The sequence below is a fragment of the Engraulis encrasicolus genome, chromosome 22 (genome assembly GCF_034702125.1).
Source record: "Engraulis encrasicolus isolate BLACKSEA-1 chromosome 22, IST_EnEncr_1.0, whole genome shotgun sequence".
In the NCBI taxonomy this organism is placed as follows: domain Eukaryota; kingdom Metazoa; phylum Chordata; class Actinopteri; order Clupeiformes; family Engraulidae; genus Engraulis; species Engraulis encrasicolus.
The window spans coordinates 11812376-11834739 of NC_085878.1; the positions used below are offsets into that span (position 1 = coordinate 11812376).

Sequence of the window (22364 nt, forward strand, 5' to 3'; positions counted from 1 at the left end):
AGTAACAAAATATAGAGAAATGTCTCAAATGACTTGTGAACCTATGCCAATGTTATAACACAATTATAAATCAAAACTAATGACATGTTTGGACAACCACAGTAAATGGTGACTGCAGCAGCCAAAGTCATTTATTTATGGAGGTCTATTGTACGCTACTGCAGCATGTGGTTGCATAAAAGGTTCTTCATGGGCACACCCAACTGGGATACCAGGATTACTGCCCATGTAAAAAAAAGCCCAAGCTTGTACCAATAGGAGCATGTGTTAGAGAGCACCAGTGATATGACCTGGGACTACCCCGGACCCGGACATCTCTGGGGGATTACGCAGAAGCTTTTCCCCGCTTCCAGATTAGTTGTAGGCTGGACAGTGAAAGTACAAGAAAAACCTGCCATGTATTGTTCCCGCTTGTACATTTGCGGCAGGTGGCTCCACAAATATGATTGTTCTACATTTCTGGTTATATATGTAGGATCACAGTTAAAATCTACTTTGTCAAACATCTATGTAACAATGGTTAACACAGAGGTTTGGAACTACGTTTCACCAGTCTCCAATGTGCAGTTAAACAAAACATATAGATAAGACATTGACAATAATCACACACACATAGCCTTCAGAAGGATCAACAAGTTCAGATAATCAAATCTTCAAGTTTCTTCTGTTTCAGACATGTAAAAGTTTTTATCTTTTACCTAACATGTTTCGATTTGATGTAACTCTGACAGAATGAACATCATGTATTAAGTTAAAATAATGATTGTTGTGCAAATGAGGCAGTTATTGTACTGTATTCTGAATCTGGGTTTAACACAGGTGGCAGGATACTAGGAAATGTATTGTTAACAAGAAGTACTGTGCTGTGCTGCCTTTCTTGTCATTCACAGGAATTGTGTTTTACCACCAACACGAATGTTGAAAGGTTAACTGTCAAGTTGGTACCACAACACAGCAAAACAATAGGAGTCGTGCTGGGTGCGATTTTATTTTTCCACCACCAGATGGCAAAAAAGTCCTGTGCTGATAAAGAAAGCCCACTATTCCTGTTTACCTACTACAGTAGCCTATATTAGGCCAGTCAACCTAGCGTTTGACACGGGACACACTGCATTTTTATTTAAAAAAAAATAATTGTAGCCTAATCCCTAGGTTTATCTAAATGACATTAAAAATCCATGGATTTATATTTGGTGGAACACTTTTTTTCAAGGTCAAAGTTGAAGATTTCCCATTTAATTCATTTAATTCTCCATAGGGAGACAATAGAGCATACTTGGGTGAATGGGGTAAAAAAAAATATTTATAAAATATAATTTATTGACACTTAATACACCCTTGTTGTAGTGATACGTCTTCTGATGCATAGGGGCACATCATCAGTGATGTTACCTGAGGTCATCGGGTGTTACGGGTCTTTCGAACATCACACACCCTTAATCAGGTGACCCAGCCAAGGTTGGTCAGGCCTGGGCTTGTGCCCTAGCAGCACTCGACCACGGCTCCTCTCCTAATCTAGAGCCACCTAGAGGCTTTCTATCCTGCCTCTATGCTGTCACCAATGGCTCTCCTCCCTCCTGTGATGCCAAGAGCAGTAGGTCCTGCAACACCTCTGCCCCACCTCCACAAGCAAGCACCTAGGATTCAGGCCTTGTTTGTGGCAGTCTCTAACCAGTAACCAGGCTGCCGTACTTCCCCCTCTTCCGTTCAAAAGCCTCTTCTATGCACCCTTCCCATGGCACAGTGTCAGTGAGCTCCAACTTGATGATGGTTTTTGTTGCCTCTGACATCAGCACAATGTCAGGTCTGAGGGTGGTCTGAGCAACATGCTGGGGGAACTTCAGTTGGCTGCCCAAATGCAGTGACAGTTGCCACTCCTGCGCCGTGTTGAGAAGCCCTGGTGTTTCTTTGGGTCTTACTGGCTTCTCTCCAGCTCTGATAAAGCTGATGGTGCTCTTTATGGGCTTGGACCTCCGACAACTGGGCGATACCACTGCAGATGCTCGCTGCAATGGTCTTCAGCACTTGATCGTGCCGCCATCTGTATCTACATTCCCCCAGGGCTTTCTTGCAGCAACTTGAGCAACTTAATGTACTGTATGTATGTACTTAATGTCCCCTTCCTTTGGCATAGGGGGCAGGCTGGAGAATCCACAAGGCCCCAGCCAGGGACGGATCATGACTCCATGGGCCCCTGGGCCAGACAACAAGAAAGGGCCCCCTCCAGATGTTAGAGACCCTATATTGTTGGGCATTCAGGTGTTTTCCCCCTGAAAATATGTGAAAATAGAGTTGTTAAAAGTGTGATTTTACACAACATGAGAATGGAAATTTAGAGGATTGGGCTTCAGGGCCCTCTGGACTCTTGGGCCCCTGGGCCTGGGCCCGGTAGGCCCTTGCAGTAATCCATCTTTGGCCCCAGCAGTGCAGGTTGGATGGGCTGGGGAGTAGGCTACGTCAGAGAGAGTAGAGAGAGAGAGAGGTTCCATTGGCCCATTGTTTCCGGGTTCTATTATTGGGGGGGAAATCCCCCTTTAGGCAGACCTAAGGACTGTTCTATTCAATGCTAGGAGCATTATGACACGCCCCTTTAGGCAGACCGGAACCTGGTCATGTTAGGTGCCCATAGAAACCTATTATGTTGGCATATCTCTATACTTAAAGAATCTCTGGCTACGTCATACACGGCCAGGATCAAGATCTTGATGCGGTGTGGCTCTTCCCGCCACAGCTTTGCCCCCGAGATCTTCCTCTCCGCAACTTGCTCCTATCTAGTTCAGGCGCCTTGCTTTTCCATCTCCACTGCTCTGCTAGACCTCTCCTCCTCCACCTCTCTCACCTCCTCCTGCCTCCGCTCTGGTCCCCGAGCCTTGTTGGACCTGATGGAAGGGATGGTTCCTAGTCCAAGCCCTGCCTCTGGATACTGTCCCCACCTGGACTCTGTGGTACATACAACATCCTGCCAGTCTTCACTGCTACTCCTGCTCCAGCTACTTTCGAGTCTGCTAACCCTCGAAGTTGCAATACCTCCCTTGCATGCAAAATCTTAAACTTTTCCTCGATGGATTTCTGGGGGGGCGCCAGTTTGCAGGTGTTTCCATAGAGGGTGATGTTGCTCAGGCTCTTTGGCAGTCCTAACCATCTAGGCTACTCAATTGGCGACTGACTCCTCTCCAGATATGAGATGGTGGTCATCGGAAACTCATAGAGCAGCAGAGGCCACAGTATCCTTGGCAAAATCCCATGCTGAGAAATCAATGCCTTGAATTTTCTTGGAAGGCCAGTCTTGTACACACTCATCAGCTATCCATCCAACTCCTCACAGGTGTTTTTGATGGATGCCTTGTCCCTGAGGCTGCTGTCAAAGAACTTTCCCAAACTCCTAATCGGCTTCTCAGAAATGGTTGGGATAGGAGTTGCTGCTATATAGAAGAGGAACCTTTCTGAGACTCTGCCCCTCTTCAAGACCAAGGATCTTGACTTGGATGGTTTGAATGACATCCTGGCCCATGTCATCAAACTCTACAGTCCTCCTAAGGGACATCTGCCTCCATGCACCGACTCCGTGGTCACTGTCAGATCATCCATGAAGGCGCAGATTGGCGGTTTGCCGATCCCCGACTTAGACTTGGGACCCCTGCACTCCGGCTCTCGACCAGCTTATTCACGGCAAACAGTATCACTGAGATGGTGCAGCCTGTGATGATTCCCTTCTCCAGTCTGTGCCACTCAGATGTATGGTAATTGACCCAGCGAAGACTCTCAGACTGAAGTCTCCATACCCCCCCGATGATGTCTCTTACTCTGGAGGGAATGTGGTGCCTCTCCAGCATCTCAAAATCCAGCTTGTGTGGCATTGAGCATCCCATATGAAAAATCTACCTTGATCACTTTAGTGAAACATACTGTTTAAAGGTCAGAACAGGGGCGTCAGATGACCTAATGCTATACAGGGGCACCGAGAGATAATGCGGAAAAAAATGAATACAGGATTTCCATAAATTGGAATATTGTGATGAAATCACCATTTTCTTCAAAAAGAAAGAAATTTAGATCAGCAAATCAGTCTAAATATGCTACCTCAATGTTTAGCAATTGGTTAGGAAACTCTTCATCACTGCCATGAAGTGCCTTGCTTTTGAAGTCAATGGTAGTGGCACTGCATGGGAGATATTGAAGCCCGGATATCCCTGATGCTTCTTGCCTCATAGCTTAAATCTAATTTTGCACCTCCAAACATAATGATCAATGGATTATTGTGCTTTTTTAAGCGAGCAAAACTGGGTTAGGCCCAGGACTGTACTGGGGGGGAAATAGGGCCCGGGCAATTTTGGATTAAAGGGCCCCCACCCACCCCATAATTAGCGCAGCAGAACTGACTCACAGATGGGCCCCGCATCCTTGTGGGCCCCTATTTTGAGACATTTTTTTTACATTTCTGAAAATAGGGTCCCCAAGGGTGCGGGGCCCACCGGGAAATGCCTGTGAAATCATCTATGCCAGATGGCCAGTCTGGCCCTGGTTAGGCCTACTGGTTTGGTACATCACCTGGGCTGTCCTTGTTTACATTTGCAACATAGGTAGCCTACTGTATTTTCCAGAAAGTTGACATGAGATTGTTGCTATTTCCCCAACTCCACTTGTGCCACTGAGGTATACAGGTCTGTGTGCCGGATGCTCTTGAGAAGAACAGCGTCTAGTTTACCGCAGGGTGGCGGGCTATCGCCACTTTCTGAAGTTGCCCAAACCACGGGCAGGAGCCTCGTTGCCTTCTGATTCATTTCATCGTTCTCTCCCAGAATGCATAGAGGGACGCAAAAATAGAGAGATTTTTCAGGTGTCATGACGCTAGGTTCTCGCGTCTAGATTGTAGTCTACAAATATTAGTAATTGTTTTCAATGCGAATTAACGCGCTGTCTGTAGCCTAACAGGAATTGTACAGATGTCCAGCTAACCGAGATTGGAGAAAGGATTCCGACCATCATGGCAGCGTCAGAGCTCTACACAAAGGTATATCGTTAAATATTGTCTTTGTTGTGCTACCTTACGTCCTTGTTTCATGTCACTTTATGGAGAGGTAAATGATCTTGGTAGGCTACTTGCTGTCGAGTGTTGTAGCATATGACTTGTGGGCTGAATGGCTTGGATTTTGACATCCACGATAATTGGAGAGACTGAAACGTATGCTGTGAATGAATGGGCATTGGGCACTCGTCCGTGGCGCACGGTAGTCTGCAATGAATCTCCAAATTTTAGCCCAGTGATGGATGGTACACTGTTCCCAAATCATACCCCCAGAAGGTGCCTTTCAACTGCCATATTTTAGCCTTGTTTACCAACAGGGTTAAATGATTGCTAAAGCTGCTAAAGGGCTTGTGTATGACAACATCCCGCGATTTCACATTTCGAACTGATTGTGTCTCCGGTTTTCCAAATGATTCATTTTGGGTAAAGGCATTAAAAATCAAATGCAGCCTATTGTTTGAAGGTAATTGCGCTCCCTCTGCTGCTATTGCGCTATCGGTTTCCAGGCGTTGATGGGGAAAATAGACTACCAGCAGGGATGCTTTGTCGTCATCGTTTTTGCTGCCGTAGAAGTATTTCACCAATTATCTTTTATTGGAAAATATTCCCGACAATGATTCAGTACGGTGGTTTGGCAGTGTCTGTGCACGCTATTCAGAAGAAAATTGTGACCATTTCTTTTACAGCATCTTTGAAAAGGATGGGTCGGTCCAGTGAGCGGTGATGCTGCGACTTTGACATCACTGCCTATTGACGCCATTGGTGCTTGTTTTGAGTTCGCAGGCCTGCGCACCATTCGGTTAAACGTAATACTTAGGCGTGTCCTGTCTGTTCGAATGCAGGCGAAGGTTGCTCCGATAATACAGTTCAAATTATGGCTTTTTTTAGATGGGCGTAAGGGGTAATTACATTTGACAGTTCAAATTGGGCGATGGGATGGCCATTGATGTTGCGGTCGCGTGCGTTGTTTGTTTTGTTTTGTTTTGGGGTGGGGTGCGTGCGCTGGTGGGTGAATAAGGTCAAGAGACGTTGTATGTGACAGTAGCCTATGATGGTATAAGGAATGTATCTCACAACCTACTGTAGGCCTATGTGTGGTGGTTGCAGTGTATGGAAAGGCAATAAGACCCATCCCCCACTCTGCCAGCTGCTGTATTAAACTCTACAAATATCATTATGACCTATATGGCTAGATGCAGTTAACACCACCATACATTGAATGCGTTTGCTGATTATAAAATGACCTCCAGCTCAGTAGGATGACCCCTTGATACCAATCATGAGTGTGATGATTACCAATGACTATCCTAAACTATTGTCAAATCAGACACTTTGGGCCAGGCAGATATAGATTTGAATGAAACTGGGTAGCCTATGTCTTATAAGTGACAAGGTAGATCCGCAGAACTGCACAAATCTGGCATCAATATTAAGGGAGAAACGGATGGATTGAGCCAATGTTGTCATCTTGGACTGTTGGTCCAATCTCTATAATATCCATTTTGCAGCCAGTTGAACAGGGAAATTATGTCATTCAGTCATTGGTGCACAGATGTAGCCTACAACTGCATGAGACAATCTCGGCACTTTCCCTCCATGCAGCTCTTGCCTCTGAGGTATGTCAGTGCATGCGAGCAGTAAGCACCAATTTTAGAGGCCCTGACACTGATCATTTAATAAGGTCCAAGTGAAAGTCCCACTGGGAAAGTCCCATTGTCGGCAAGACACACACAGACACACAGGCAGTGCACATAACATTCAATATTGCATTTATGCCTCACCAATGCTCAGTCATGGAAGAGGAGGGAGAGAACGCCGGATAATCACTTTCCCAACCCACCTGTCAGGAGTCGACCCCTCGGGCCCGACTTCCTAACCATATACCCATGACTGGCCACATCTTTAACACTTCCATTAGCACATTGATTGGTCACGCCTCTTTCTTGAAGCCAACTCTTTCAAGTTGGATAAGGCCTAGAGCTAGCCTGAGAAGATCAGTGGCCTAGCCGTGTCCTTCTAAAGCACCTCAGACCCCTGTGTGTATGAGGGGAGTTGTTAGACCAACCTCCCCAAACTGCACATGATCCTGCTGAGAATTGACCACTCCTCTTTTACGTATGTAGCCAGCTCTATCAAGCTAGACATGGCCTAGCCTGAGGAGACCAGTTGCCTATCCTTAGTTGTGTTAGTTGGGTCTTGGACCCATGAGTGAGGGGAGTTGTTGGACCAGTCTCTCCCCTAGCTCTGCAGAGGACCCTCCTGAGGACACTCTGCTCTTTGTCTCCTGGCCAGAGACAAATGGAATTACACTGATAGGGTGCTGCAGACACATTAGTTAACTGAGAGCAAGGTATTGTGCTCTCTGTGCCCTGGTTCTTTCCACTCCACTGTGATGGTAGTCCCCAAGGTCCAGTACCACCTCACTCATGTTGGTCTGACTCTGTCCACCTTCAAGAGGATCTCATGGCTCTTCTGAATGAAGTCCAATTGGCTGTACAGTACCACAGATAATCTGTGATGCGTAAAATCAAATATGGTTCTTCTTACCATTTCCACTGTTGCAGTGTTGTCAGAACCTCTTCAAGTGGGTGTTGTCACCTCTGAGGGAGTAAATCTGACCCAATATCGGAAATTACTTGTTTTTTGGAAAATGGTAATTGTAGCTGTGTAGGATGCTGTTTGTTTGCATCAATTTGTGCTGGAAGCTGTCTCGCCATGTTGTGTAGGCAAGCTGCTTGTTTCTTTTTTTTTGTTTCGCCACTGATTGAGTGCATGTGCATTAGATTACCTCAAATTAGGTGACTAGGCACGACGAGTCCTTGGGAAAGAGTTTGACTGTAATGATCATTGAGAACTGGGCTGGGGCAGGTAGCATCTGAAAAGCCCGGGAAATATATTTTCTTATTTTTTTGTTTGGGATTTGGTGACATCTTTCTTGATATGGATGGATTGCAAACACATGATGATGTAGACGGTCTCTGCTCTGTCAAGCTTGGATTACCTCAGTGGCTGGCCAACTGAATATCTCTCGTTTAAAAAAAACAACAACTTTATTGCGCTTTTTTATTTTGGAAACAACTCTTTCATTCATCCATTCATGTGATGTACTGAGCGCTCTGCCTCATATGGGAAAGGGTTATTGGACAACCTCTTGATGAAGAACAGTCTGCATTGTTTCCCAGCGCTCAGCACAAGTAGCGGTTTTGTACAGAGGGAGCAGACAGAGAATCACCAGTCTGGGATCATCATCATATTGCCGGAACTATGGCAACTTACCAGTCACTTGGTCAACTGCATTGATTATTGTGAGCTGGTTCCATTCAGCTTCAGCAGAAGCAGCCACAGCAGACAAAGAGAGCTTTGATTCTTCAGTATGCAATAGGACTTTGTTACTGGTGTGAAGATGAATCAGGAATTGCATTATATGTTTGTGAAAGTAAGTCGGATTTTCTTTTGTCTCTTTTATTATCTCTGATTTTTGAAGGTAGTATTATGTTGATTTGATTGATGAAGCCCTATGTTATCTATTGCTTGTGGTCTATGTTTACATTACATTGTGCAACTTGTTTTTTTTTTTAATATAGCATTACTCACTACATGAGTAACAGGGTGGGGCAATCTAATCAGAGACACGATGACTGTCTTTAAAGGTGCTGTGATTTAATTCATGGAATGATTTATGGAGAACAAGCATTATCGGTATGTCCAGCACAAGCGCAAACAGAAGCGCTCTGATGGGCAGTTATGATCCATCTGGACCGGCTCAGTGCTAACATGATTCGATTAAAGCCAGAGAAGTGCCATTGGTCTGGAAGGCGGCCTGATGGTGTGTGTCATTTCCTTGGCATCTGAAGGCAGGCAGACAGGCACCTCCACCAGGGGTGCATATTTTTATCCCTACGTTCTCACTCATTGTCTGTGTGTGTAAAGGCAGTTAGCCATAGCTAGCAAGAAGATCCATCACCATACCCTCTGGTGGATGAGCGTCCAGCAGGCAGGCAGGCAGGGCGGAGGCCCCTCCGACCGGCTCTGGGACGGGAGGGCCGGGTCAAGCAGGGAAGCAGCAGATTCTCACATGAGCGGCCATCATGTGATGTGCTGTTTAAGAGTTAGCGTTTAGAGTTAGATTAGTTCTGCGGCCCTGCCAGACACTGAGCTCATATACTGCTGAGGCTGAGGCTCCAGCCTGGCCCGGATGGCTGAATGCCTTCCTCGCTCACTGCCATCAGACAAGACTTTATCAGCAGCTATGCAGTTGGCAAGAGGTGTCTCCCATCGTATTGACATCTCAGATACAGCACAGCAAGGTCATAGGGTGTATGCATGGGGTTTATAATTGTGTTGGCTAGAGAATGAATGTTATGTCTTGCAATTATTTTGAATTAAGACTTCAGATACAATATTAAGCATAATGTAAAAAACACATTAGAAGTAGGTTGAGAATGATGTCATTGATGTAGGGGAAGATACTAGGATATTTTTTCTGTCTCACCTGACTGTAAATTTAACACTCAAAATGTTAACACCAAGAAAGCAAGTTAGACCAAAACATTAACACACAATATGATTTTTCCCCCCATCACAGAGAAACATGACGTCATCCGCCCAAAGACAAAGAAAACAAGCGGCGACTTTTGAAGTGAAAGCAGAAAGACTTAGAGAGGGTTAATTCACTAATCTCTTGTTGGCTGTGAAGCGATTTGCTAAATGCTGACACTGTCCCGTGCCCTCCCCACCCCTCACCTCGCTTCTCCCCATGTGGCCGCACTGAAACCCTAGTACAGCTGCAAAGTGGACATACTGTACAGGCACATCCTTACAACATATTCTTCATCTCACACAGGGGCAGGTTCCAGAAAGGTAGTTGAAGGGGATTTCCTGGGCAGTTTAAACATATTGCTCTCACTGCCCCTGTCTTGTCAGTACCCAGTGAAGCAGCACTTTATTTTACTCATCCCTTTCCAAGATCCTGGCCATTCTAATGGGGCTAAGGTTTGTTTACATTTACACACACACACACACACACACACACACACACACACACACACACACACACACACACACACACACACACACACACACACACACACACACACTCCAAATTCCATCCCAAAAGTAAAATAATACAACATCAATAGACACCTTGCAATACAGCGATTTTCCCAGCCAAGTTAACCCAGAGTGAGTTGTAAACCTGTTAATAGATGTGGCTTGCAAGTTTCTGCTTCAATTGAAACAAGTGAAAGGCCTCTTCTATTACAGTACCAGTTACCACTTGCTCAGAGTTCATATACAGAGGTAAGAGACTAACCCATGCTATCTGGAATACCTCCACTTCAATAGCTTTAATGTTGGAAAGGGTTTTGTAGAAAATAAACTGCAGATGCAAAAGCAAATCACAAAAGTACATGTGTATTACACTATTGCCAGTCTATATCCTACCCCTCTGGTCAGACAGATGAGTGCTTACATCCACTGACACTCTTAATATCAGAATATTAAAACCAGAAGCATGAGCCTAGACATATACAACCATCTACTGTATTTTAACAATATGCCAGAAAAGATGCCGCGTATCCGCCTGGGGTCATGACCCCCACATGCTGACTTTGGACTAAGAGGAGATGACCATATGTTTTCAGAGTCCAGAGACTTTGGTAATAGAGAAGCGCTGTAGTTCAGCAGTGGGATTAACCCGCATTGGTATAAGCCTGGGTAAGTCTTCCTTTTGAACCAGAGACTTTGCAGATTCTGTCCATGGATAGTCAAGACCTCTTGACCAGTTGTACTGTATAGCCAAGACTCGTTGACCATTGTATAGCCTAGACTTCCTGACCAGTTGTCCTTGTGATACCTGCTTCCTCTAGTCTCAATAGTGTCTTGCACAAGGAAAATCTTTTTTTAATTGTTCAATTCAGGATATTCCACCATGCGATCTTTTTGAGTGGTATTTTAGCAGAATGGGTTGTGTGCATGCCAACAATGTGTGTATTTTAGCTCATATTGTGTACAGTAAGGAGAATGTATATTGTAATAACATGTTACTGCTAGGGCTGTAACGATACGATACACTCAACTCACGATTCAGTTTGTATCACGATTTTTGACCTACTGTTCGATACACCCCACGATTTCACATTTACCAACATTATAAACTTTATGAATAAAAACTATGATAGTTTACAGGTAGAATATGTTACAAGAGACTACTAATAATTTAAAAATGTTTCTATATAATAATGGTGAATCACTTCATATCATGTGGTTGTTTTCTGGGCCGATGGATATCAAAACGTTAACAGGGCATATCACAATACTGCCTCCTTGTATCGCGATACAGTATCGTGACTGTGTATCGCGACTTTTCGGTTCAATACAATATCGTTATAGCCCTAACACTGCACTGCCATATAGCAACGATTTTTCTTATTACAATTTTGCATCTGTATTTGCGATGCATCGTACTGCTCTGTGAGGTAATCCAGTCAAAAAAAAAGAGAGCTCCATTCCTAGGCTGAGTGGCCACGTCATCCACGGGGCGTAAGAGAAGGAAGGTGAAGCAGCGGATGAATGAGGATGAAGTGTGGCCTCTCACCTGCCGCTGTGAACAGGGACCCAAGTGTCCCGGCGTGCCACAGTGTATGCTGTGAGGTAGTAGTGCAGAGGGGTAGTTCAGGTCAGAGGAGCCTACCCTCTTCTTTTAAGCATCAGGCTATTTAACTGTAATTCCTGGGAGCTACTATACCTGTTCCAACCTCTTTATTACGATATGCTGCACCACTGACGAATGAGCGTGCTTGGAATTAACCTCCAGGGGTGTACAGTAGACTATGTATAATTCACACCGTATAATACAGTATACATACTGTACATATTAGTGTATACTCACATAGTAGTTCATACACACGTTAACATTTCACCAACTGCTTCTATTAGCTGTCAGTTATGTGTTATGTAATTAATCTAATGTACAGTACCAGTGGGTAAGTTGTCTTACAGTATATGCAGTAGGTGTTGTCCTCTGATGGGATGAAATAGGATTTCTGACCTATTTGTTGTCTTGTGTTGTCATGTCCTTAGAGCAACATGACAAACGCACTGTAAAAATCTCATTGGGCTTTAACCTCAAGCGCATGCATGAGTGCGTCTGAGTGCACCGGCACATGAGCACTCTTGTGAGTGTGTGCACTGCACTCTTGTGACCTATACTGATAAAGGCACGTGTATAGGATGTAGAGCAGTGGTTCTCAACTGGAACAGTCTTGGGACCCACCATTTTCCACTCTCATTCGGTCGCGACCCAATTTTTTTAGCGTTCAAGTAATTTCAATGCAATTCTCAAAATGTAACCAAGACTCGAATGACTGGTTGCACGCTATCTAACTCGCATAAACATTCAGATTGTATCTAAGACAACAGATGACACGGAGTTCACTAGCCTATCAAAATAAAAGTTGTAAATTGTTGCAAGAAAAGTTGGATTTTTTTTTTTAGAATTACGTTTTTTTTACACCAAGGCTCCACGACCCACCCATGACCCCTCCGCGACCCACTTTTGGGTCGCGACCCACCAGTTGAGAAACACTGATGTAGAGGATGCATCACCACGTCAGTCATGGCTCATGTGTATGTGCGAGTCTCATATGTGTGTTTACATGGAAATAGCATTTTTGCGCATGAGTGTGTGCATGTGTGTTTGTGTTCCTGTGTGTGCACGTATGTTTCAGAGAGAAAAAGAGCGAGACGGGGGGACAGGGGAGATATGAGAGTAGGGGGGTGTACAGTATGGGACACGGGGATACATTTATGAGAGAGGTTGTGTCAGAGAGGGGGAGGGGGGCGAGAGTGAGAGCAGGAGAGAGGTTAGGATGAGGAAGTTTTGGCAGCTGTGATGGCTGGCTGGGTCCTCTGTGGGTGTGTGTGTGTGGTGCTGCTGCTGCTGCTGCTGCTTCTGCCGTGCAGCCTAGTGTGTGGAGCAGGAGCTGCTATTTTTACCAGCAAGTCTCCTCTCTCCTCCTGCTCTGTTGCTAGGAGCCAGGCTAGCTAGGCTACTGGGATGGGATGGGATGGGATAGGATGGAATGGGACCCATCTGGGTTTAACACATGAGGTGTTAAATAGGCACCTCCTCTCTCGCAGCTCTGCATCAAGTGAAGAAATAACATGTGGAGATGGACGGTGGAATGGATTCACTGATGAGCCTCTGTAATTGGTGCCCTACTGAGGTTTTTTTTTAATTCTCTGCTTATTTTGCAATGCTGCCATGGAACATTCTGGGCTACAGACTACAGAGATGTTAAACATGCGCCTCCAGTCCCCACACAACTGTCTATCAAGTAAAAAATGAACAATTTTGGAGGTGCAATATGGAATGGATTCTCCTCTACCTTATATGAGCTAATTGGTGGCCTTGTCTCACTGTTGTATTGCTTTGATTATTTTACCATTGTTACCATTTTACTAAAGCTTCTGGGTAGCGAGGTGTTAAACATGCCCCCCACCCGCCCGCCACACACACACACACACACACACACACACACACACACACACACACACACACACACACACACACACACACACACACACACACACACACACACATACACACACACACACACACACACACACAGCTCTCTGGCTAGTGATAAAGGAACATGTTGAGATTGCTGATGGACTGGACTCCTGATTGGTAGCGTAATTGGTGGCTTGCTGAGCTTGCGGTCCTCCTTTTCTTTCTTTGCTTACAGTACAGTATGTTGCAGTGTTGCCATGAAACCATCCGGGTAGAGAGGTGTGAACATGCAGCTCCACTCTCACAACTCTCCTTCTAGTGACAAATGAACACATGCAGATGAACAGTGGGATGAGTTCAAGCAAAGAGGTTGGATATTTAATAAAGAGGACTCGAAACACGCCCACTCAATGCAAAAGCGAGTGCTCAAAATTCGGTCTCCTAAGGGGGCGTTGTCCCTCCTTCTTCTTCTCTTTTCGTGGTGTTTGCACACGACGGGTGCTACCGCCATCTACAGCGCTAAGGGGACTTCATTGATTCTCAACCTCAGGACTCCGAAGGTCTCCTAACCGAAGGTCTCCTAAAGGGGCGTTCACCCGACATAAAGTGGATACCGGAAAAGAAACAAAATGACGCTTCTTGTTAGATCTACTTTCTTTGGTTCAAGTCTGTGGTGAATTGGTGCAAGTCTATGGTGAATTGGTGCAAGTCTATGGTGAATTGATGCAAGTCTGTGGTGAATTGGTGCAAGTCTATGGTGAATTGGTGCAAGTCTATGGTGAATTGATGAAAGTGTGAATTGGTTCTCCTTCTTTCTTCTCTTTCTGTGTTGGATTGTTTTGTAATTTTTCCATTGAAGCTTTATATTATATTATTTTATTGTCTCATTTTGCCTTATTTTTATGCCTAATCTGTTGTGGCAATTTGTTATCCACTCCCCAGATACACTAAACAACTTTATGACTTTCTTGTTCAGCGCCAAGAGCAGGTGATAATTAAATCAGTTCCAGCAGGAACACGAGGATAGCTGACTTTTCTTAGAATCAAAGTTTAGAAGATGGGGATTGTTGTGGGGAGTTTTACGTAGCCCTCAATCAGAGAGATGATTCAAGATTGCAATTGGTCTCAGTGATTTAATTCAGCTACAGATATTAAAAAGAGATCCTCCACATATGCTCTTCTTTTTTTGGGAAACGACTGGCTTGTTTCACCGTTTACGCAGTTTTGGGAAAAGAGAAAAGGAAAGAGATTATTAGATAAGTGTGAGGTAACGAGATCTGTCATAAATGTAATTGAGCTTTAATGAGAAGCTCTCTGGTGTGTAGATTTCCATCGTGTGTGGTAATGTGTTTTGGTCCCTTCATCCTATGAAGCCTATTTGGATTTGCATTGAAACCTGACTTGTTTCCCACCCCAAGTAGGTGATGATGATGATGATGATGATGATTACCCCGTTCCCTGGTGTTGATGATGTTCTGGCCTTCACCATCCAGCGGCCTCCTGCTACCCCTCCCCCTCCCCGTCCTGGAACTCCCCTCGCTAGTCATCTGTCACAGTACACTACAGGCCGGCCTGCTAGATAGCTAGCTAAGCTGTCTCCATGGTGACGGTGCAGTTTTAATAGGAAAAGGGGGGAGGGCAGCTGAGCTGAGGGCTTCTGTTAAATTGCTACGGCAGTTATACAGCTTGTCTTGGATTCCCCGTCCCCTCGGGGCCAAGCTCCCTCTTCTTACCACTGTTCTTCCCTTAGCTGAAGCTGGAGTCATATTTATTGAAACACTACTGGGAGAAAGGGCAGTGGTTCTATTTTGTATTTTCCTGGAGAAGGATGCCTAGTCTCTCTCCATGTTAGAAGGAGGTGAGTCATCCTACTAGTCTGAAGGGAGTGAGGGAAAATTGGGCCAGCTCCCAGATTGCCTTCAGTCAGTACATATCCTCCCGGCAGCTCTGACACTACGATTTCAACAGCCAAACAGACTGCATTAAAAAAAAACTGTCAAAATCAACAGCTTCATTGTGATGGTGCATGTTTGAGCTGCAGCATTGAAAATCCAGAGGTTTCATAGCCTAATTCACCATTGACCATGGATATTGAAATGGCACAGAAAAGCATTAAATGGCTCAGCTGGTGTAGCCCCTGTGATTCTGATCTCACATGGTTAGTGTGACCTTTTTTATTGTAGCTTTGCCTAGTAGCAGCTGTTGGCACTTCAGACAGCGACTTCTACAGACAGCTGAGCGGACCACTGTGGTGAGGTCTAGTCAAACACATGGCCATCCAGCTGTTCAAATCAACCAATCAGATTTGTGTCTTGTGTGTCGTCTCTGTGACCTTAGCAGGATGAGTGAAACTGAAAGTGCCAACATGGCAACTCGTTTCTCATTGGACAACAGTCAGTTTGGTTCAGTTGCTATGGAGATGGTTTATTTCTCTGACCAAAACCCTGTTTCGGAAACTGTGATCTCTGAAGTGCATAATTGTGTACTGCGGATTGCGGAAACATTTCTGATATATCCAACAACTTATGTCCTAGTAGTAAGTGTTCTTGATAGGTGGACTGCAGTATGCTGTGCTTTTATCTTGTTCTTGTATGAACGAGTCTAGTATCCATTCTAAATTTTTAAACAATTTTGTGGGTTTTTTTTCTTCTCTTCAAATGCAGGTTTGTCAAACTACGGATTCATAGGTTGGTGGGTAGGGTCATCAAGTTCAACCATTTTTTTTCACCTGCAATAATTCTCCCCCCAACTTGTTATCAGTCCTGGAATCCAAGGCCTAATGTTTTCTAAGCACTCATATTCAACAGCAGTGGTTTGTTGCCATGCCCTCGCAAGGTTTGTCCTCAGCCAGATCCCTTCTTCCCATATCCCCTTGTAATGTCCCGCAGAGACGAGGTGTCGAGGACAGTGTGTCTTTTGAGGTTTTGCGCTGGGCCATTAAGATGAGGGGTCAAATTAGTGGACATTGTATCCATCCGGCAGAATCAGCCTCTTAGCTTTTCTTCTCTCTCTCTCTCTCTCTCTCTCTCTCTCTCTCTCTCTCTCTCTCTCTCTCTCTCTCTCTCTCTCTCTCTCTCTCTGATTCTCTCGCTGAGTCTCTGACTTTCACTATCTCACTCTTTGTGTGTGTGTGTGTGTGTGTGTGTGTGTGTGTGTGTGTGTGTGTGTGTGTGTGTGTGTGTGTGTGTGTGTGTGTGTGTGTGTGTGTGTGTGTGTGTGTGTGTGTGTGTGTGTGGTTCCTGGATTTCTCTGCCATGTGACCAGACAGTTGGAATAGTGTTTTTCACATGCTCCCATATCAGCTGACTGCCTGCCTGCTCTCAGACGACTCTCATGCCAACCCTATTTTTCTTAACCCCTGAACAACAAGGAGAAGAGGGGGAAAGTGTGTTTTACAGGATTAAGTAAGTGGACGTGACAGTCATGTACATTCTCTTGTCCAACACCTGTCTCCACTAAGGCTAAGTGAAGCTCCTTACCAGCCGGATTCCCCCCCCCCCATCATCTAATCTTTTCAGTGTTTCCCACAGTCCTCACCTAACATTGTGTGGTGCTACAATATGCCTCTGCCCATGAAAATACCCTCTTTGATATATGTGTCTCTCTCTCTCTCTCTCTCTCTCTCTCTCTCTCTCTCTCTCTCTCTCTCTCTCTCTCTCTCTCTCTCTCTCTCTCTCTCTCTCTCTCTCTCTCTCTCTCTCTCTCTGAGTGAGAATGAAGGAATCATGTTGGTGTTCTGCTTCCATTATGTAGTGTTGCACCACATGAGGGTCTTTGCCTTTTGCAATATGAAGGAGAGGTTCGGTTCAATGCATCAGAGAGCAGGATGCAGCAGCTCTCGGCTCCTGCAGGGCCTACTATTGAGCCACCAGACTAGAAGACCCTGGGCAATAAACCAATAAATGAGTGAATCAATCAAGTGATCAATCAATTTGGTTTTCAGTTAATAGCCCAGAGCTTACACAGAGTACTTGTTAATTTAACGTTTTTATCAGTACTGTGATGTGGTCTTATTGGTGAAGACGTGGCCCAGGGTCTGCTGATGGTAGAACGTTTTAGACTACAGTAGATGATGCATGTCAGAGACCCAAAATTGACCAAATGCATTTAAACCACTGCCACTTGAGACCAAATATCTTGAGGCAAAATAACATGATGCAATGAATGCAACATTTTTTGAGAATTGTATTAGTGTGTGATTGTGTCCCTGTGTGTGTGTGTGTCTGCCCATCTGCATATGGGTGGGAGACGTGACGCCTTGTTTTTTCGTAACATTGGTTAAAAACCTACAGAACTGTTATTTTTCCTTTAAAAAACATATGTCAATGAAAAAAGATGTGGTACATTATGTTTCATATTAGTCTTAGATGAGAAGAAACATTTTTGTTAAGATTTATGTAAAGGTTTATATGTCAAATATCCTGCGGTGTGACTGTAACATTAATGAAACCTGGAATATAATATATATATAAATTAACCAACAACATTTTGAATAATGTATGAAGCATTTGGCATGATTGCGTAAATATTAACTTTATATTAAGATATGTGAATGTGAAAAACTCAAGACAGTAATATTAACTACAAGTTCAATTTCGTAACACAAATTGCGTCCTGTGGGGTGACATGTATGTCAATGTTTGTGAATGGGCAGCTGCAAGGCCAACTACAAGGGTCTTAAAGACTGGCTCCTAACCAGTCAGTACCTCAGTTATTGGAGAGTGCTGTGGAAGTTTAAGGTGACTCTTAACCTCTTAATATGTCTTCATATTGCAATCTTTCTGTCACGCAATGCTTAGGTTCATTTTATGGTGTCCTGTGGTGTGACTGCTCTTATAGGAGGAAAAAAAGTTTTTTTTATAAATGAAAACACATATTAAGATTAAACACAATATCATTATCAAGTTAGCATGAGCTCAGATATCAGTTATGGTCATAATGCAGTGAATTCCCTGTGGTGTGACTCCATTTTCCTGTGGTGTGACATGCCTATGCAATGTGTTGATGCGAGACACATTTTCCCAAAAATGGCAAAAATAAGGTGAAATTCCACAGACCACTAAGTGCTTTATTTTTTTCTATTTTTTTCCAATTTTTATCCATCATTTTTTTCAGGAATTTGAAAAACTTTTTTTTTTTTTTTGCGTTACGCCCTTAAACGTCAACCACCCATGTGTATTCATGCATGCACACACGGTTGTGTTTTCTGGAATGAACTCCAACACCAGGTGTGTTATGTCTGAAGTGTGTGGTTGTACTGGCGCAGGTGCTGGCAAAAGCTGTGTTATTTTGATGGAGTACACAGGCCGCCCACTGCTTTTCATAGCTGTCTGAAATGTTTCAGTATTTGTAGTTATTGTAACCTTACTGTGTAGTAAATCTTTTGGTGTCTGTCCCATATTTTATGTACGTTGTAAAGCAACTATATGACGAAGATCATTGTGAATAGCAAATGGTGTTGTGCAGAGATTCATTGCCTGGCGTGGGACTGAGAGCAGTGGTTTCCATCTTTCCACTGCTCGAGGCGTGGCAAGGATTTTACACGGCGGGGGTTGGGGGCGTTATGTTGTGCTGCTGTATTTTGTAATACGAGTGTTTATTTCAGTTTGGTGGTGGTAATGTGATATTTTGATGATGATTCATTGTTATTATGTGTTACTATGATTTATAGCTGTGTTGTATTACCACAATTGATTATGTAATGGTTTATTTTGAACAGTTTGTATGGACCTATGAGTCCTAATTGGTCTAATTTCAGGGTAAAAGGTAGCGCTGTCTCGTTTTTTCCATCCACACTGAGTCATGGGTGACTGTTCGGTCCCTCACAAGTGTTTTTATTTTCTTTCTTTGCGATACATTTTTAGTTTGTTGTATAATTCATGCAACATACAAATAGAAATGCATAACAAGTGCATGCAACAAGTGTTTTCTTTCCTTCTGCTTTTAGCCCTGTTCCTGTTGCTAATCTATTCCTCTCCCCCACCAGTTTGCTCGGGTGTGGATCCCTGATGCAGAGGAGGTGTGGAAGTCGGCCGAGCTGGTGAAGGACTACAAGCCGGGAGATGGCATCCTACACCTGCAGCTGGAGGAGGGGCAGGTGAGAAGAGAGGAGAGGAGAGGAGAGGAGAGGAGAGAAGAGGAGAGGAGAGGAGAGAAGAGGAGAAGAGAAGAGAAGAGAAGAAGAATCATATCACTTAGCTCTGCCTGAGTTACCCAATTATGCATTTTAAATGTATTCACTGTGAATGGTTAAAATAGATTGCAGTCACATAGCACTTTCTTGCGCACAGAAGTGACACAAAGCGCTTTACAAATTCGCTTTGACACACAGACACCGAAGCATACACAGAGTGTAAACAAACGCATATCCAGTGTGTGCAAATGTACATTTTTCGTCTCCGCTTAAGTTATGTACATGGGTAAATTTTGAAATGGTCCCATTGGCATCAGGCATGCTGTATTGTATTGTTACCAGAAGGCACTCAGAGCCGGAGTTAAGTAACCGGAATCAGAACTACGCTGGATACTTTTTTTTCCCTCTTTGCTCCGTCTCCCACATGTAGTCAATTAGAGCTAATGGCCCCAGACATGAGCAAATGCCCACCAATCCATACGATTTATGACTCTCTGTTAGTGTTGACGCCACTCCCCTTTAATGAAACTATGTCTCTAAATGAAATTGCTTGGCCACACGCTTAAAGTGAAGCCATGGAGTACTCTTGAGTAGGAGTAGGGCCTTCATGAATAGAGCTTTTCACTGAAAGAATACCCTCCACACAGTCAGTCTTGGCTCTCCTGAGCAGACCTGTAGGCCTTCACGTTTCACGCAGGTAACAGGAGGTGTTTTTCCTGTGCTGCTCTGCTCTGACGAAGTGTCTCAGCAGGACAGCAGTTCATGGCAGTCCAGGTTTAGGTTGATGGCCCAGCCTGGCGTTGTAATCCCCACCACAGCCAGGCGTAGCATGAGCAGCATATGGTCCTAACACTGCTACGGTACAACGCAAACACTGAAATATTTCATATTCAATTGTCACCTTTTTGAATAGAATTGCCCATAATACTACAATTGTGCTACATTTCCTTTCAATTGCCACCTTTTGAATAGAAATGATGCCTGCCCTGTGTTGTCTTATTTCTCGCCTAACACTGAAGACTCTGAGTAAATTGTGAGCTTATTTCGAGTAAGATTAGATACATGTAGTTGTATTTACATGTATTTACATGTATAAATGTGAAAATTGAAAATGGGATGTGCACATGGCTTGCACTTTCTGAAAGGAGTGGCAAAAACTATTAAACTCTTTCGTAATGTTCAGATTCGTTGACCTGTAACTGTATAGGTCCTCTGTATAACTGTGAATCGACAAACCACGAATCCCCCTTTGTACGCTTTATAGGAAATTGAACACAAGTTGGACCCCAAGACGAAAAACCTTCCTCACCTGCGGAACCCTGACATCTTGGTGGGAGAAAATGACCTCACGGCGCTCAGTTACCTGCACGAGCCGGCGGTGCTGCACAATCTCAAAGTGCGCTTCATCGACTCCAAACTCATCTATACCTACTGTGGTAAGGAACACCTGGACCTGGTGTCAGCACCTGGACATAACATGGGGTCATTGTACCAGCACATAACATAGGGTCATTGACATTCCTTACTCCTGTCTGTAAATGTAATTGTGATGTGTGCTGCCGTCTTGGCCAGGGCTCACTTGTAAAAGAGAATTTTATTCTCAATGTGATTTTATTTCCCTGGTTAAATAAAGGTAAAATAAAATAAATAAAAAAAATACTTGCAGACGTCAGGGTGGTGCAATCACAGCTAATACCAACTAACTATTGTATAAACTAAGGAAATGTTTTTTTTTACCGAATTAACTAAATTTTCACTTCGTTTTCACTGATTGTACATTAATTTCCAATTATTAATTTGTTTATTTATTTAATACAAGATTGGCAGTTTACAAGATTGGCAGTTAATGTCTGCTACTAAAAAATGTTAATGACCCTACTGCCAGCCCTTGCCAAGTGTGGTGCTATGCAATCCATACTATGTGGGAATAAGCCTGAATTATGTTGTATTAAAATGTACTGAGTCAGTTTTAAGCTTTTTAACAGCTTATGTAGGATTGTGGATTTTCTCCCCTTCAGTACTATGTACAAACCCCAACTCTGATGAAGTTGGGACACTTGATAAATTGTCAATGAAAACTGTGAATAGTGAAAAGACAAAAATATAAGACATTTATAAGATATTTATTCACTGTTAAAACCAAGTGTTGTCTTGTGGGACATGTGTTCATATTAAATTGAATAAATTGGGACCGGACCAGTGAAATGCAATAAACATCAGTGTCACTCAGAATTAAAGATGCAGTGGGAATAATTTATTAGCTTATACATAACGTATTGAATCCCCTTTGAATTACCATGATTTTGTGTATAGAAGACATTTCTTTCATTGAAATCCTTATATAGGTTCATAAGATCATGAAATGTACTCTATAATGTCTTTTGTCTTACTCTGGCAATCCAGAAATGAAAGGTAGTAAAAACGTATTAAAAACATATTAAGAATGCTTCATGTGCAAGGCTGATGATGCAGAGGTTTGACATTATTCTATGTACCTGAGCTCATTTGAAATAGACCCAGAAGACATGGGAAACTGTCTGACTGATTACAGAAGTCAACAAATGTCATTCTTAAAAAAAAATCTTGCCTATTTTATGTTACAGTGAAAATGAACCATTCGACTTGTTTTAGTGTTCAGTTCAAAAGTCAGCATCTGTGATGGCATGGGGGTGCAGTAGTGCAATGGTGCATAG

General features: G+C 43.7%; 1 protein-coding gene across 6 annotated transcripts in view; it reads left to right on the forward strand.

Annotated features, from left to right (window-relative positions):
• Positions 1–4809: 4809 nt before the first annotated feature.
• Positions 4810–22364, forward strand: part of myo5aa (myosin VAa) — an 89836-nt gene continuing 72281 nt past the window's right edge. For 3 of the 6 annotated variants that reach the window (XM_063188130.1, XM_063188132.1, XM_063188133.1), the window contains exons 1-3: positions 8057–8462; positions 19525–19635; positions 20936–21107. In XM_063188130.1, the coding sequence (XP_063044200.1) occupies positions 8430–8462; positions 19525–19635; positions 20936–21107 (316 nt within the window). In that variant the 5' untranslated portion in view covers positions 8057–8429. Of the gene's footprint in view, positions 5012–8056; positions 8463–19524; positions 19636–20935; positions 21108–22364 lie in introns of those variants that run through there. The other 3 variants (XM_063188135.1, XM_063188136.1, XM_063188131.1) reach the window with 2 other exon arrangements.